Source organism: Equus asinus, chromosome 10 (genome assembly GCF_041296235.1).
Source record: "Equus asinus isolate D_3611 breed Donkey chromosome 10, EquAss-T2T_v2, whole genome shotgun sequence".
In the NCBI taxonomy this organism is placed as follows: Eukaryota; Metazoa; Chordata; class Mammalia; order Perissodactyla; family Equidae; genus Equus; species Equus asinus.
In genome coordinates this window covers 99,543,426-99,560,603 of record NC_091799.1, presented here as the reverse complement: position 1 = coordinate 99,560,603, position 17,178 = coordinate 99,543,426, and the positions used below count along the sequence as shown (strand labels likewise).

The 17,178-nt window shown below is 39.2% G+C and overlaps 1 protein-coding gene across 7 annotated transcripts in view; it reads right to left on the bottom strand.

Annotated features, from left to right (window-relative positions):
• Window positions 1-17,178, bottom strand: part of CTNND2 (catenin delta 2) — an 888,692-nt gene that overhangs the window by 394,746 nt on the left and 476,768 nt on the right. For all 7 annotated transcript variants that reach the window (XM_070519868.1, XM_044779487.2, XM_070519864.1 and 4 more), the window contains one exon: window positions 8,889-9,061. In XM_070519868.1, the coding sequence (XP_070375969.1) occupies window positions 8,889-9,061 (173 nt within the window). The remainder of the gene's footprint in view (window positions 1-8,888; window positions 9,062-17,178) is intronic.

Sequence of the window (17,178 nt, the reverse complement as noted above, 5' to 3'; positions counted from 1 at the left end):
CACTCTTGTGTTTATGTTTTGTTTCATTATGTAATTTCATTTAGCAACTTTTCACCAGTTAGAGATGCAAAAGTCTGCAACTCAAGCCTACTGCAAAATTCATAGGATGGTTTATTACTACCTAGATCACTGTATTAAAAATAATATAAACACATTTCACCCCACACAGAATTCCACTCACTTTACTGTCACAGAAGCTAAATTCTACTTTAAAAGTATGTTAACACTATAAAACTGTGAATCCAATTTTAAAGTCAGAATTCCAAAACTTCACTTTTTTTTTAATTAATGAGTAGTACACCCTTTTCTTCTATAAGCATATTTGGAGTTATGTGTGAAAACTGAAAAAATATTTTGTTGATGCTGAGACACTTAAAAGAAAAACGACAACAGAAATTTTTAGAAACACACGGAGCAGATTAGGCTGAAATACTGTCTTGGATCATGGTATGGGCTATTGACAGGGACAATTCCTGTTGGCGTCTTCATTCTCAGCTCTTTGGATCAGACTCAACCCAAAGGACTACTTTATTTGCTTTTCCTCTCCTCCAAAATGGGGGCCCTAGCTATGTGAAATTAACAAGGAAGGAGAACATCGTCAAGTAGACCCTCTGGTTAAATAGTTTCTGATAGGTAGAGTTTGATGCACATTAAATGTCATTCCTTTCTGGCCTCCCATTATGGGAAATTCATCAAGAGAAAAATGAAACATTACATCCAATTCCAATGGACAATTTCTGTACATTATACCTCAAGTAAAAAAGAAAAAAAATGGTAGGAAATTTTTTAATGAGACGACCCATATATACAACTCGTCAAAACACAACAATTAAATATTTCATCTGCATTATTGTTTACATATACGTTTCAGATGGGTCAGATTTAGGATATACTACAGTTGTGATTTTTATACTATATATTTGCATGCATATAGTTATTGGTACACTGAGGCCTCCTGTGTAATTGTAGAGTACATTTATACCTATTTGATGGAAGTGTTTTAGGGGAGGATGTATTTTCAAATTGTAATAGAAAGAACATTGAAAAATTTAGGCAATACATACATTATTCGCAACACTCATTAACAGTACTCAAGTGCCATGCATTAATTCACTCATTCACTTGACAAACCATTAACTAGAACCTACTCTATTCCATGTACCAGTGAGGAGTTTGTTCTTGAAGGTCTCTCTGCAATATCCTCTTACATGGAGTATTTTACCTTGACATTATTTTAGAGATCTATCATTGCTGTATTTTTGTTTGTACAGAATACTATCTGGTTCACAATTAGGACATTGTTTTTTTTTGGGAACTCTGAGCCCCTGAAAATATGGTGCTCTTGGATCAGCATGTGACATTGGCCTCAATACCGAGCACAGTTCTTTCCCATCACTTCACATTGTATCTGTAGAGGGGGTAGGGTTGGCATGAGGTGACAAGGGGAACAAATTCTCCAAACTTGGAAACTTATTTAATCTTCATTCTTTGGGGATTTGGCAGTGCAAAAAATCAAAACAAAAACATGAAATGCTTACAGCTGGTTAACAAAAGACTTGACAGCCTGGACACTCTCAGGAATCTTGACTTCAAATCATGAGTAAGCAGTGCCGCTGAGCAAAACCACATTTTATAAAGCAGGTCCATGATTTACGGGCAGTGCTTGTGAAGACACATTTTGGCCTGCCAAGTTTCCTGGGGATCATCAGCAAGGCCCCTAACTCTGGGTCAGGAAGAATATTTGCCCAGAATGCTGGGCAGCCAGGCCAACAATGTCAGGAATGGGGAACTGGAGTCCCTGTTTTGTGGCTTCCCGGAGGAACCCTAATGACTTGGGATCAGCAGTCGGCTCTCCCATCAGCCGTATTCATCACATTTCTTTTTCTGGGATGGCCACCAGGCTGGCCAACCTAATCATTCATGGTGTCTCCTTTCTGCAGATAATCCTGGCGGTGGTACCTAAGGTCACTGCTGGGATGAATGTTCCTGGGCGAAAACAGGGTCATGAGAGGCAAAGCCGGCAAACACATTTCAAAGGAAGGTAAAGGCAACAGGGCCAGAGCCACAGAAGATCCACAACACACAAATATGGCATTGAATTTGGTGAGGGAGGAGTTGGGGCTGGTTTTTGAGGGAATGAGGTGCAGAGAGGAGTAAGTGGGGACTGGGTGATGAGAATAAAAGCAATGACTGAAGAATATTCTTCCAATGAATTAAGAAGCCTTAACTTTTAAACACTGAAAAACAGAACATGGCTTTAAGATGACGTCTTTGAAGAAATCCATCTCTAAACCAGATTGTTCTGGTAACATGATGTAGTCATACCAGCTACATGCTGCTGATTAAAATGTCTCAGAATTTGCTGAACTGTTCGAGGGTAAGATGGCACAGGGTGTTAGGCTCACACACGCATATGGACAAAGCCATTTCCTCTCCCAACCTGGAAACCAGGAGAAATCATCAACTCCAAAATGCAGTCCTATTTTGGTGTTATACGAAATGTTCCTATAATATAATGCAATTACAATGAACCTACATCCTCAAACAAATTTTGTGCCCTTGAATTTACTCCTTGGGATGAAGTGAATTTGCTTGAACGCTATGACCATTGCTCCCCCAAATTTGACAACTTCTCTTTTGAAATTGTCTTCAGAAGGAATGCCACTCTTTAAAATAATTCCCAAGGTAGAAAATCTTGGTACTGCGAGAAAGGTTTGATGTTGGAAATAGCCAAGTAAAACCATCAAGCACCTTGTCTAGCAATTCCCTTGAGGAGTGATGGTTTTGGTAAAAACTAATATGAAGCAGAGAGTAAGCAGACTGCCTCTGTGTGCAGTTCACACCCTGTCGCTGGAGTCATCACCACTGGGATGAGGAAAGGAGGGCTGGGTTTACCTGGCGGTGGCACTGCCCTAACATTGAAAGGTGGTGCCCAGAGCAAATGAAACGTAAGTAACTGAAAAACAAAGGTGCTTGGGAGGAATTCCTTCCTCAAATGAGAACATCTCAACTAAAACGACCAAAAGAGCTACTGTAACCTCGGGGATAATAACGAAGACCCTCTCTGCTTTCTCTTTGCATGAAGCTTCCAAAATTATGGAGGGGAGAGAGAGTGAGAGAGACAGAGTGAGAGTTAGTTAGAGAGAGAAATCTTGCAAACCACATTGTCCTTGTCACTGTAGCCAGTAGGAGGTGACAGTGGACACATTCTCCCAGGACCTGTAAGCCACTAGTACAAACAGGGTGGTGCCGATTTTGGCATCCTGAGTACTGTTTTTTCCTTCCCTCTGACCTCCCTTTATAAAAGTATGATTAGGGTCATTATCAATAAATGTTTTGAAAAGTATTTCATATGGCTATGAAAAGAGTCTACCAAAGGAAAGAAAATAAAGAAGAAGAAAAAAAAAACAATGACATAAGTGTCTTATTGAAATCTACCTTGAAGAATATATAAGGAGGGATTTCTTGATGGCAACTCTTTCTAAAAAACTGCATGAGCCTTGGCAAAAATATACTGCACAAAACTTGTATTTCAGCAAGAGGCTCATTTAGTATAACTTTAATAACCCAAATATTTGCTCAGAAGGCGAAATATTATAGTAAAACACATATGCACCCTCCCTGCAATGAGAAACATTTCAGTTATTGAAGCCAGATTAAATATATTTACACTGGAAAGAGGTAACAGAAGGAGACAATTTTAAAGCAGAGCAATGAGCAGGGATTTCCAATAGGTAGTCATCTGAAAACTACCTTAAAAACAAATAAACTGCCAGTTCCCACAAATATGCCAAGGAAAACATAATACAAAATGACATGATTTCCCTTCTAAACGTTGCATAAAGTATATATTCTACACTAAACAATCTCTGTAATTTTGTGTTTTCTAAGTTTGTTAGTGACTTTTCTTTTTACCTAATAACTACTACTTTCACAATTAAGCAAACTGGAGTGATGTCACCCTAGCTGTCTGTATAACCCTCCCCATTCAACGATCAATAACCAGGTATTTAGGGGCCGGCCCCATGGCCAAGTGGTTGGATTTGCACTCTCCGCTTCAGTGGCCTGGGGTTCACCGGTTTGAATCCTGGGCACAGACCTGGCACCACTCATCAAGTCACACTGAGGCGGCATCCCACATGCCACAACTAGAAGGACCTGCAACTAAAATATACAACTATGTACTGGGGAGCTTGGGGAGGAGAAGAAGAAGAAAAAAAAGAAAAAGATTGGCAACAGATGTTAGCTCAGGTGCCAATCTTAAAAGAAAAATAAATAAACAGCTGTTTAATGGGGATTTGCTCCTCCTTTGCACCAAGTTGGTCTCTGTGGCCCTCCTGCCACCATCCATGGAGTCCTTCACGTCTCTGACCTTCACATCTACCTGACATGAGCGTGCACCAATAGGCAATGTTCCAAACTCAACGAACACATACGTCTCTGGCAGAAGTGCCCAGAAGGTATATTTATAATTATCATATAATGTAAATGAGGGCTTTCAAGACATAAAAGTCAATGCAACATTAAATATATAGCCCAGATCCAAAAGAAACGACAATTTTGCTTCTCAAAAAGCTTACTGCGGGCCAGCCTTGTGGCACAGTGGTTAAGTTGATGCACTCAGGCCAGCGGCAGGGGCTCACAGGTTCAGATCCTGAGCATGGACCTACACCACTCATCAGCCATGCTGTGGCAGCAGCCCACATATAAAATAGAGGAAGACTGGCACAGATGTCAGCTAGGGTGAATCTTCCTTAATTAAAAAAAAAAAAAAAAGAGGAAGATTGCACAGATGTTAGCTCAGGGCTTATTGCTTTTTTAGAGTACCTGCTATTGTTCATTTTTATTTTACAGAACCATAGCACCATTCTTAATTTCCTGCAGCAAGCAGGCATCTCTCTGGGATTATGAATGTGCAGACACCTACCTCAGTTCTGCTGGAGAACATGAGAGTGGTCTTAAAACCTTTACATCCCTGCATGCTTTCCCAGTGCCCTTTAGACAGATGCATACTTTCATGTTTCTTGCATATTTTCTTTCTTTGATGGGCGAAATGCCTGGTGAGGCTACTTTATGTTTGGACATGGAGAGAAACCAACATTTTTCGAGTGACTCATCTGTGCCAGAAGTTGTATATTCAGCATTTCATATAATCCATAGGAAATTTTATGTGAGTGGAAGCAGGCAAAACTTGGAGGAGAATCAACTTCTTTATCCTCTCACTACGCACAGCTTTTCCAGTATGCTTATAAAGCATAAGGCTGGGGTTTGAGGAACCCGGTGAACATTTGGTGAACCCTGGGCCAGTGACTAGGGATATGGAGCTTAATTTTGTATGGTTTCCATTCTTGAGGCAAGGCGATCTGATGGGAAGAAACAGACATCCCTGCACTTAACTATAGGGTGTTATTTGTGAAATGACAGAATGATGATTTCAGCACATAAGAAAGGCTAGGTTGTTCTTTGCTCAAAATTCTCTACTGGCTCCTCACTTCACTCCGAGTAAAAACAAGATCCTCACTCTGATTGATCTGGTCTTGAATCCCTTCAAAAACCCCACACCCCACTCTAGCCACCTTGGCCTCCTTGTTCTTCCGTCAACATGCCATGCCACCTCCTCCAGGAGCCATTGCATTTGCTGTCCCCTAAACAGCTTCTTCCCTCTTCTCCTTCATGTCTTTGCCTGTCACCTTCTCCACAAGGCCCCACAGGCCACACCCCATCCTGCACTTGGGATCCCACTTGTCCTAGTCTGCTTTCCTTTCCTCCTCACAGAAATCATCACCTTCTAACAAATGATGCGATTTACTTATTCACTGGGTTGATACTCTGACTCCCTGTCACTGATTCTAGAATAGTTCCTTGAGGACAGGGATAGTGTCTACTGTCTTTACTTCTCCATCCAAGCAGATACAACAGCTCATGGCATACAGTGGGCATACAATAAACCTCCCGAATGCACTAAAGAATGACCCAGAGATCTACACATGGAACTGGAAGAGCAGCTCTATTTTGATTGGGGTACCTCACAAGAGCCACACAAGGTTGACCTGGAGGAGGAAAGGAAGGATGGAGGGGGAACCTACACAGCCTGTTCAGAGGGCGGGGCAGGGAGTCTGCAGGGCAGCTGAGCAGACTGCTGGGGGCGGGAGAAAAAATAGCTATAAATCAGCTTCTGTCACTTCCCAGAAAGGCCTTGGGGTCTGATGGGGAGGATCTTACACTCTCTCTCCTCCAGCCCAGCCCCATGAATTCATCCTAGAGTCTAAGGAGAATGACTTCCAAGGATTTTAGTTAGGGTAATGCCAGAGAACTAATATTTTATGGCAGTTTTTGTGACTCATAGTTTTCCTCTCTAGCTGATACCATAGGGCAATGTGGGTTACACCTGTATCACTGGGGCCTGACACAGGGTCTGGTGGTGCTCACTCAACAAACACTGATTATCTTGAATAAGCTAGAGTTTCTTAAAAATTGGAATTAGAATTTTTGAACATTTAGGAGACTCCTTTGAAATGGCATTGTGATATGATTTATGAGCCAGACAGAGAATCCTTCGCTTTACTTTAGGATTATACATTTTCTTTTAGGAAAAAAAATGAAAGGTGTTTCTGGTGATTGATTATTGACCTTATCAACTTGGTCTGGCATCTATTAGCTATAGTTTGAACTTTACTAGCCCTTTTGGCACTTTATGGCTACAGGATATTCTAAAAATTAATCTAGCTTTAGAGGAATGAGCTCTACCACCATTCAGAATATTGGAAAGAATGTGCCACAGGGCTCTACAAAACCACTGGAATAAAGGGATTCCCAAGAAAATCTGAACAAGGGAGATGTTATGGGAATGGGGTATGGCCTCCCCACTTTCAAAGTTATAATGTTACATGCAAAGTAAAAATACTGGTCACTTGTTTAACATTTCTCTGATGTTATTTTGAAGTCACAGGTCCTATAGGGTGTTCAATGAAACATTCCTTCCATCCCATAGCACACTAAAGCTAAAAGTAAATCACGGCACCTATATCGCCACTTAGCTGAAATAAAGAGGATTACATATTCACCAATAGCCTCAATCCTGTTAATCAAGTGGATTAGAACAACTCCCTGGTTTGAATATTCAGACTTCTTCATCCACTTGTCTGTCATGTAAATGAATATCCAGTAAACTTTGCCTCAACTTAAATTATCGCCCTGAACACACACATTTGTAGATGCTTTCAAACTATAACTGATGACTTCTAATACAAAGCATCCATAGCTTCACCACTGAGTTACACTTTCTGGTTAAACTTTAAAGCAGACTTTTCACATGAGGCCTAATCTCATCATTTTGAGCTTCTCCTATTTTACTCCCATGGCAATTAGCCGATGACAGAATTAACTCCAACAAGTGGAACTCCAACAACACGGAAGCAGATAAATCAGCATAATGCTTGTCCACATTTATATACTTCTTCATAATTTCAAGATGTAGATGCATTTAATTGAAATGGTCAATATATAAAAGGAAACCTATGAGATGCTCCCTCTTGGAATGATTAGATTTCAATTCAGTCAAGATTCTGTTTCCATTCCCGAGGCTGCTACCTTAAAATGGAGCCTGACAACTTCCCTAAATGTGACGAGCTTGACTTTTCTCATCTTTAAAATGTAGATGTTAATACAGCTCTGATGTGGGGATAAAATAAGAGAATGAATGGAAAAGAGATTACTTCTGGGTGCTTAGCAAATGGTGGCTATTAATTTTATAAGTAAGAAAGCTTTAATTTAACAGCTAGTCATTACATAGCTATGTGTGAACTGGGCTTACAAAATGTTAACAGGTAAGTTGACCAGTTCACTGATTTTTCATTTTATATTGATATTTCCATTTTCCATAATGCTCAGCTAAGGGAATACAGATTTTTTTTTAGTTGATTCAATCTTTTCAACTAGAATTACAGGAGACATATATTTCCGAGAAAAAGCCAAAGCATGAGTAATACGTGAGTTCAAGATAAAAATAAAAGAAGGTAGAAATTTATTATTTTACTAGCTACATGTCTTAAAAGTTCTAGGGAATTGGTAAAAGCTAAATTCAGATGTGATAGGTTAATTTATGTAAAAAATATTCCTTACTTCTGAATGTGGCCTCTTGGCTTTAGGAGTCTGGCCAGATGTAAGGGTACAAGAAAGGCTGTAATCCACGTTTGCTTGAGTGTATTCCAAGACGACCAGTGTGTCATGGTCAAGGCTAAAACACTTACATCTTTCTTGGAAAGAATTCAGATTAGTAGCCACTACTTTTTACCAAGAGCTGACTCTAATTGCAGCTAATAAATTTGTGCAGTGAAACTATCACAGCAAGTACACACCTTAAAGAAACATTTGAGGGCACATTTCAAAGTCAAACTTGACAAAGTGTAACTCTTCCTAAACTAATGACAATTATCCTCCAAATAGTTCTGTATACTTGATTATGCATTTATACTATGTTCCCTTCTACAACTAACCCCACGGAATAAGTTCATGGTTTTTTTAGGAGAAAAAAGTTGTCCCAGGTGCACGCACAAACTCAGAATGTATGTCATATTTATATCGCATATAGACTCAGAAATAGTAACTAGACACACATTCGCATATTCACACAGATAAAATATATACAATATAGATACAGCATGAGCAACTCACAGATATTTCTAAAGAAAACATGTTTACAATTCGGTGTTACTCTATTCTATTATTCATCCCCTTCACTCACAGCACGGAAGGCATCTTTTATAATTTGTGGGACATGCCTAAGAAAGGCAGGAAGGTGCACCACGGCCATCTCACAGCCCTGCTCCCTGTCTGTTCCCTTGGAGCCCACGCACCAACATGGCAGAGGGCCCCCTTCCCACACGTACCTGGCTGAAGCTCTGGCCCGCACCTCGGGCTTGTGTGCTGCGGGCAGGGAGCTGCGATGGGGCTGTTTCACCCAGGGCCAGGGTCTGGTTGCTATGGTAGCTGGCTGGATACTGGAAGGACCCTTCAGATTTGGAATTGAGCTGAAGTGCACTCTGGGAGAGCAGGCTGGGTCCTGCATTGAAAGTCATTTAGAGCAGTAAGTGACAGCCTCAGTGAAGCAGAAATGACATGTATTATTTATTGAGAGTAGCCTAGAATTATCAGACGCACATGATTCCAGCCATCTATGCTTTGAATTCTGAGAACTAAAATGACCATATAATTCGACTCCAATGCTTAAATGAGATTTTTTTTTTTTTGGCAGTTTAAAAGTTCTTGAAAGAGTAGTTTTTTCAAACGATCTCCTCTTGACCTACATAGAGACAGTTCTTACGAGACAAATTAGTTAATCAAGCAGTTATTTTCGGATCAGACAATATCAGAAACATTTGAAATAATTTAAAAGTCTACCTTTTGGTACATGTTAATTGTGGTAATATAATTATATCTTCTACTTAATTTTCAGGATGCTAAAACACTCCAAACCTTCAATCAGTGACAAATTCTTCCGTACAAATAGTGATGTAATACCTCAATGTCTGAAGGGTAGACAGTGTTTAAAATATTAATAGCTCTTCATACAACGTAGAATTCACCCTGATCTTGCGTGAGCTCTGACGGTTAGTTATTTTGCCATCACAGCAATGCACGGTAGCAGAACAAAGAGAGGATACAGTGTTAAAATCAGTGCCACGAATGTGGCTGATATTATGAGTGATGGAGAAAGGAGAATCAGTTCCTGGCCTTATTATTTAATTATATTTTGTATAAGAAACTGTGTTTTACTTTCTTACATTCTATGTAGTTGGGATCTTTGTAAGAAGGTTATTATATACCCATAGACTATGGTATAATCAGTATCCCATCCTCCATCTCCCTCTTTGGCTGTTTTCGACAATAGTATCATTTCTAATAAGTGTGAGCAAATTTCAAATTCCTTATTTATTTCTTTTTAAGACTAGAACGTGGCTTTATATTTCAAATGCCATCACAGACTTGACATGACATGGACCATTTTTTGCATTAAAATGTGTCCTTCCTTAAAAAGCATTGGTTCACACAACTTTTGCCATTTAAGACCTGCCCCTTCCCTCTAATTCCCTGATGGAACTTTTAAACAGTGCAAAAATACTTTTTCATCGCTGGATAGTGAATAATAAGCCAATTAATTAATATAGGTAAGACTTGGTATTTTGGAATTCGTGCAGTTTCTGGAAAAAAAAAGTCAAGCAAGGCAATAAAAACATTTCCATCCAGCCATGATTTCATCATGAAGGGCATAACAAAAGTACAATTGTAATCCATTTTCTTTTGCAATTTAGAAAATAGAGTCCCAAGAAAACAGTATATACCAGATGGTGAAGTTTGTGACAGCCTGCAAAAAATCATTTAATCCATACTGATGGTATTATAGGTCTAATCACCAGAAATACGATGTCTCCATGGGGAGTACATTCAGAGTTCCATTATGGATGCCAGGAGTATACTGTCCCTGTTGCTGCTGTGGAAACTGCCAGGCACAGAGACAGAGTCGAGGGGTGGCCTCTGAGGCCCAGGCGATGGGCAGGCAGAGACACGGGAGAGCCTCTGGAAGTGAAGGGGGACCTCTTTGGGGGCAGAGGCAGATGGGGACTAACTGCAAGGAGGAGGAGAAAGAGGTAGGTACTGGGAGGGGAGTGGCAAATTGTGGCCAAGGGCTTTCCCCTTGGTCCCTACCCTACTGAAGGTCACAGCTCCTTGGAGCAGAGTGAGCTATGGTGGAAAAGCAAAGGCCCTTAAGGTTAGTGGTCACCATTCTACCTGACAATGGGCGGCTTCCCACTGAAACTTCCTTTGGTTATTACTTTCAGGACAGTCTACCGTGACATAACGGCTTGCACTGGCCAAGTCCCCGCCCTCAGGATAAAGCATTTCCAGGGCAGTGAAAGTTGAAACAGATACAATGGTGCACAGACTTTGGAAATGTCAATAAAATAAAATAAGATAAAATCTTTAATTTCATGTAAATAGTTTAACATAATCTATGACGCAAAAGAGTTGCAAGTTGCGTGTCCTGGTTATTTGCCTTTTAAAGAGATTGTGTGACATTGCTCTGATGAACTTTCTTGCATATGTAGTTAGCAAGTCAAACAAGTTTGTAAATTCTGAATAGATTCATAAAATTATCTCCAGAAACCTATAAATTACTCTTCATGCAGAATCTTAAGGTGACAATTTAAAGTCCCCTTTCAAAGGAATTTCAATTAAAAATATGATTTATGTGCTCCTGAAATATACATCACGAAATAATCAAATCTGCTCATCTTTTATAGAATCAGTCATGTATTTGATCATTACTCAATAAAAACAAACCAAGGTTCTCTATCTCATTTCTTTGTTCACACATCTCAAGCATGAAACCTAGATGTACTTTGACAAAAGTAATTGTAACAATGAGCAATATATCATAATATTACAACAGTGACATATCACCTGGCAAAGACAAAATGGGACAATAGCCAAAACACTGCATGCATTTTAGAATGATTTTTCCGTTGCTCACTAAGTTTCAAATGAATGGCATTTATTCATTCCAATTTTAGAAAATGCAGATATATGAGAATATAAAAAAGGTTAAAATTATAGGACAAGCCTTAATTACTTTACAATGGAAGCAAAATTTACATGTAACTAACTCTTGATCAGCTTTATTAACATCACTGTGCATTGAGGTAGAAAATACAAATTTTCCAGAGATTTCAAAAGCATTTATAGTTTTAGGGCTTTAAATTATTCTTTCTTTTCTCTAAAACTTTTGACTTTGCATCAAGTCTTGCTTGGACTAGAGGTAGAATTAGGCTGTAGTCCTAAGGACATGAAGTATATCTGCTGGGGGATGGCGACAATGTGAAAGGATTTCTTGGGGTGATAAGGGAGAGAGGAAGAGATGGCCTTAAAATGCCACTTAGGGAAATGGAATGTTGCCGTTAGTGCAATTAATTGCTCCAAGACACTTGAACTATGAGCAAAAGTGGATCATAATGTCCTATTAGGTCATAGAAAGCAGAAGCCACTCTGGTATGTATGCTCCTAGGACACTGGCCTAAGGGATCACAATGACTTACTTGACCATTCCGAACCTTCTCCATTTGGGGTCAGTCCTCAAAGCTGAGTCCAGGGGTCTGCTCAAACTGACTCAGCCCTGGGGGCCAGGAAGAGGAGGTGAAACCGTTTTCTGAGAAACTGATAAAACTCACGAAAGTATGTGTCCTTGATTTGATCAAGACACACTAGTCCCAACTGGACAGAGGAGAGAAATTCCAAGGAAACTACAGAGTTGAAGGACACAGAACCTGCCATTGATCCTAGGAAGACACCTGGAGCAAAGCAGCTTGAGTGTAATACCAGTATCTCAGTATGTTTTCAAATATGTGAACTGACAGGAGACTACCTAGCAATCTGTGAAAAAAAATTGTCCTTGTATCTTTTTCATTATGCTTAGACATGTAAACAGAGGCGTGGAGAGGGTAAGAGGTATTATACACTTGGTAAAATGAAAACAAGACTCAGATTCTTTTCTTCTGTCTCCAAGGCCAGGAGTTGTTGCTGCTGAACACCAAAGCACTATTTAAGTCATACATACATATCGACATTTTAAGGATGAAAAATCGTTCCCTAAATAGAAGTTGATTTGTTTGCAGGAGAAATCTTCATGCCTCAGATTGGGGTACTTCCCCAAAGAACCTCTCCTTAGAGATTCCAGGTATTGGCCAGGGGAAGGTTGCTGTCCACCATCAGTGGGACAGAGATCAACCTCTGCAGATGGAAAGGTTGAAATGTTAATTTCCTGCATAAAAATTCAGAGTCACTTAGAGGTCCTATTAACACACATACTGCAATAGTTTGTCAGCTTCTTCTTAAATGAACTAGACATTTTAGAGTTTTCATGATCACGTGTACTCATTCTGTTCGCACAGGTTTAAAAAGACTTCATGTGGAATGGCTAACTCTTGCCTGCTTTAGCTAAATATCAGTCCTAGGAAACAGTAATCCTTAATTAAACTATATACTTTGCAATAACACAGAAAAGGCCAGAGGTCTACAACATGGCATTCCTAAATAGTTATTTAGGTCCCAGTCATGCCATTGGAGTGGGTGGGCATGTGTTGGGGAAAAAATGCAGGACTAGAACTCAGCAGACGTGGGCTCTAGTCCACCGTCACATTCATGAGAGCATGGACGAGGAGGATGACAGTAATACCAGCTAACCTTTACCGAGTGCTAAGTCCCAGGTCACTAACTGTCCTGAGCAGTTTACATCTACCAGTCCACTGAATCTTAACAAGATCTCAGGGAGGAAGGTACCCTCCTCCTTGTTTATGTTGACAGAACTGCAGGTTGTACTGAGACCACACAGTTGGTAGTGGTGGACCTGCATGCAACAAGGCAGGCTAGCTGGAGAGTGTGTGTTCATCACTACACTTCCTCATTCTGTCTTTACAAGTTTCAATCTCTGCAAATTTGAGCACCTAATGAGATAATGGGTGTCAAAGTGCTTGGAAAAATATAAACTGCTATACCAATGTCAGTTACTAGTATTATTATATAATTATCCAGTTACACAACCACATAGTCTGATACTAATAAAACCTTGACTGGGATCTGTTTGTCCCGAAATCTTCTTACAGTACTGTCCCATGTATCACTTAAGTTTTCTCTCAACATCTCATAAGCTTTCATTTTACAAATGAGACATTCAAGGCACAGATCATTAAAATGGCCTGCTTGAAATGAGAAACAAAATCAAACAAAACCCAGTGTCAGGACCAAGAGATGAGAAAGAAAAAGTTCTCTCAGCCTGAACTTCCTTTCTCTGTCAACCTCAAAACTCATTCTTAAAGTGCTGTTTAAACATCACCTCCTTCATGCAGCCTGCCCTGATGCCTGATTGTCCAGGGGAAATTAACCCTACCCCCACCATGCTACCGTAACACTCTGAACAGACCAGACTCTGAGGAATCTGACTTGTTTAACAGAGGGATTTGTACAGTATTACTCAGCAACAGGTCCTCTAGAAGGAGCGTAATAGGATGAAAGCAGACATTCGGCACATTCCTGTGAAGGCAGCAGGACTGCGTGTTTATGAGAGAAAGAGGCACATTGAAGAGACTTTTTAAAAGAAAAGTTCACTGGACTTCGTGACTAAGTGGACAGGAATTGAAGGCGAGCGAAACAAGACTGGACCCTCCTCAGCTGGTCACAGGAAGGATCATACCTCCAACCCTGCAGTGGTGCATGGGAGTTTCCCGATGTGCAGAGTAAGTCCTTCCCAGAAAACCCAGCAGACATTACAGCACCATCCTAAACAGGTGCACACCTTCCGTTTCTATAGGTTTTAAGGTGATTTACTGGGAGTTGCTAATTCTGGTCTGCTTAGTTGAACATCTGCCCTAGAACACAACAAATATTAACTAAGTGAGTGTGGAAAAGCAGAAACTCCCACCACGTGGCATTCCCCAGGGAAGGACTGGATTGGCAGGAGACGTGTGTGTTGGGGAATGGATATTTCAGGGAAGAACAGGCTTGATTTTTAAACTACACAGTTGAAGGAGATGGTGGGAATTGATGTAGTTAGAAAGGGATTCTGGGATTGATCTTAATACTGACTCTAACAGAACCTGACAAACTGAAACTTTCTAGATCTTAAATAATTTCCAAGATCAAATTTTGATTATATATAAATGAAATTTTGCGACAGAGATGTAGCTATCAAAGTCATCAGGAGTGGAAGCTGAAGCAGCAAAAACAAGACAAGGTATGGGCCAGCCTGGTGCTGTAGAGGCTAAGTTTGTGCCCTCTGCTTTGGTGGCCCAGGGTTCACAGGTTGGGATCCCTCATGCAGACCTACACACCACTCATTATGCCATGCTGTGGCAGCATCCCACATACAAAACAGAGGAAGATTAGTACAGATGTTAGCTCAGGGACAACATTCCTTGAGCAAAAAGAGAAAGATTGGAAACAGATGTTAGCTCAGGGCCAATGTTCCTTACCAAAAAAATAACAAAAAACAAAAAAACAAGACAAGGTCTCTAATTAAGTTATGAATTTAATTCTAAAGGATTACTTTACCATGAAAAGAAAAGTGTTCTTAACAAGAATGTCCTAAAATAAACAGCTACTAACATCAGGCAATGTCTCAACCAGGTGCTCAATGAATGTTTTGTGGGGCTGTTAATTCAGGATAATCAAAGGAATAATAAACACACAAATTGAGATAGCAAGTTCAGGACTGGGCACCTGATAGTGCAGCTCTTTTAGATTTATGTTGTCAGGAAGTTTAGAAACGTTCTTTTACACTTAGGTTAAACTAATTCTTTCAAAATGATATAAAAACTTATCTTTACGTAGACCATGCAAAGTAATGCCACCAAGATTCATACCCATCCATAACTGACAGGCCATCTGCATTCCTGTCCACCCCCTTGCTATCCAATGTTTGCAGAAGGTTAAGAATGATTTCAAGGTTAAGTATTGTTTTACTTTAAATGAGAGTAAATTCTTAGAGCAATATCAGATAAAGAGAAGAGGGAAATCTTTTTGTAGAAAATATTAAGTAAGAATTAATGAAATAGGTGGTGGAAATTATATATATACAAAAGGGCTATTATAAATTACAAAATCAATGAGAAAAATTGTTAATTATTTGTAAGATTATCAAATTGATTTAAATCAAGCTCAAAACACTTTAGTCACATTAACTACAAGTCAACTTTATAGAGTAAAAATATTGACTTTTGCTTAAATTGCGCTACTAATCAGTTTCATTTATCGCAGTAGTTCTTCTTTATGGATTCGGGATGAACTTGTCAATTTACAGGTCAATTTACTTGGAATAAGAGGTAGCTAGAGGTGCTAAACTGGTTGTTTTCTTCTACTCTTCATTAGTAACTTAAAAAGCTCATATGTACAAGTTTCACTGAGGAGTTTCCCCGAAAACAGTGGCTCAGCACATCTACCATTCCTAAAATTAACTAAGGGAAGAAGCTCTAGGGGCTTATTATGCAAGGAAGCTTAGGGTGATCTGGTTGTTCTAGAGGCAGGTGTGTTTTTAAACCTCATTTCTAAATCTCTATCTCCAGAATACCGATTTCATCTGGTCAGCTGCTTTCCCTGTGTAATGCTTTATGTGAAAATTTAAACTGTAATGGTCCCAGGAATAGAGGAATATTCATTTAGTTTTGGAACTTGTCTAGATTCAACCAACGTTATTCGCTTAATTAGTATGCTTTTTCAAGTTTGACTATTTTATATGGATAAATTGAAGATTGGTAAAGTGCACTACGCAATAACTCACTTAGTTTCTTTACATCTGTATACAATGGAAGGAAATGAGCACAATGATAATAGTCACAAAAAAAACAAACTTCAAATGTATAACTTTAAAATGCACAGCTTGCGAATTTTATTATGCACAGGACTTTACATGATGTTATAATCATAGAATGGTATTTTTTATAGCTCACTCCAATTTCCAACTATTTCCTTGTCAAGTTTTATCTTCAGATTATTTACCATTTAAAAAAAATAATGTAGCATAAAGGGAAGAAAAGCATTATGTATATTTCTTTATAAATTAATAGTCTAAAGATAACAGATTCATATTTCTTATCAATAATTGTGAAAAAATGAAATTAATGAAAATAGAATTTATGTTTAGAACAAAACAAAATTTAAAATCTAAATCCTGAAAATACTATAATTTAATTATAGAATTATACTAGCTTTAACAACTAGTTTTTGACTTGCCACAAATCACAGAGTTTTCCTTAGATATCTGCATGGCTTGCTTGTGCATTTTATTCAGGTCCCTGATCAATTATCTTCTCATAATAGAGGACTCCTTGGCCTTTCGATCATTCTCTCAAAATTAGAGTGGTTCTCAAACTTTCTCAAACACTTTCACACTCTTAAAAGAATCCAAAGAGTTTTTATTTATATGGCTGACATAGAATGCTGTTTACTGTATTAAAACTGGGAAAGGTTTAAAACAGAAGGATACACCGCACACCTTCCTTGAGTCATCAGAGCAATGACGCTATCACGGGCCATGTAGCCTCTGGAAGGTTCCACTGAACTCTCGTCATGTGAGACTCTCATTCTCTGTTGTTACAATGAGCATGGAAAGGCAAATAACATCATAGGATTAGT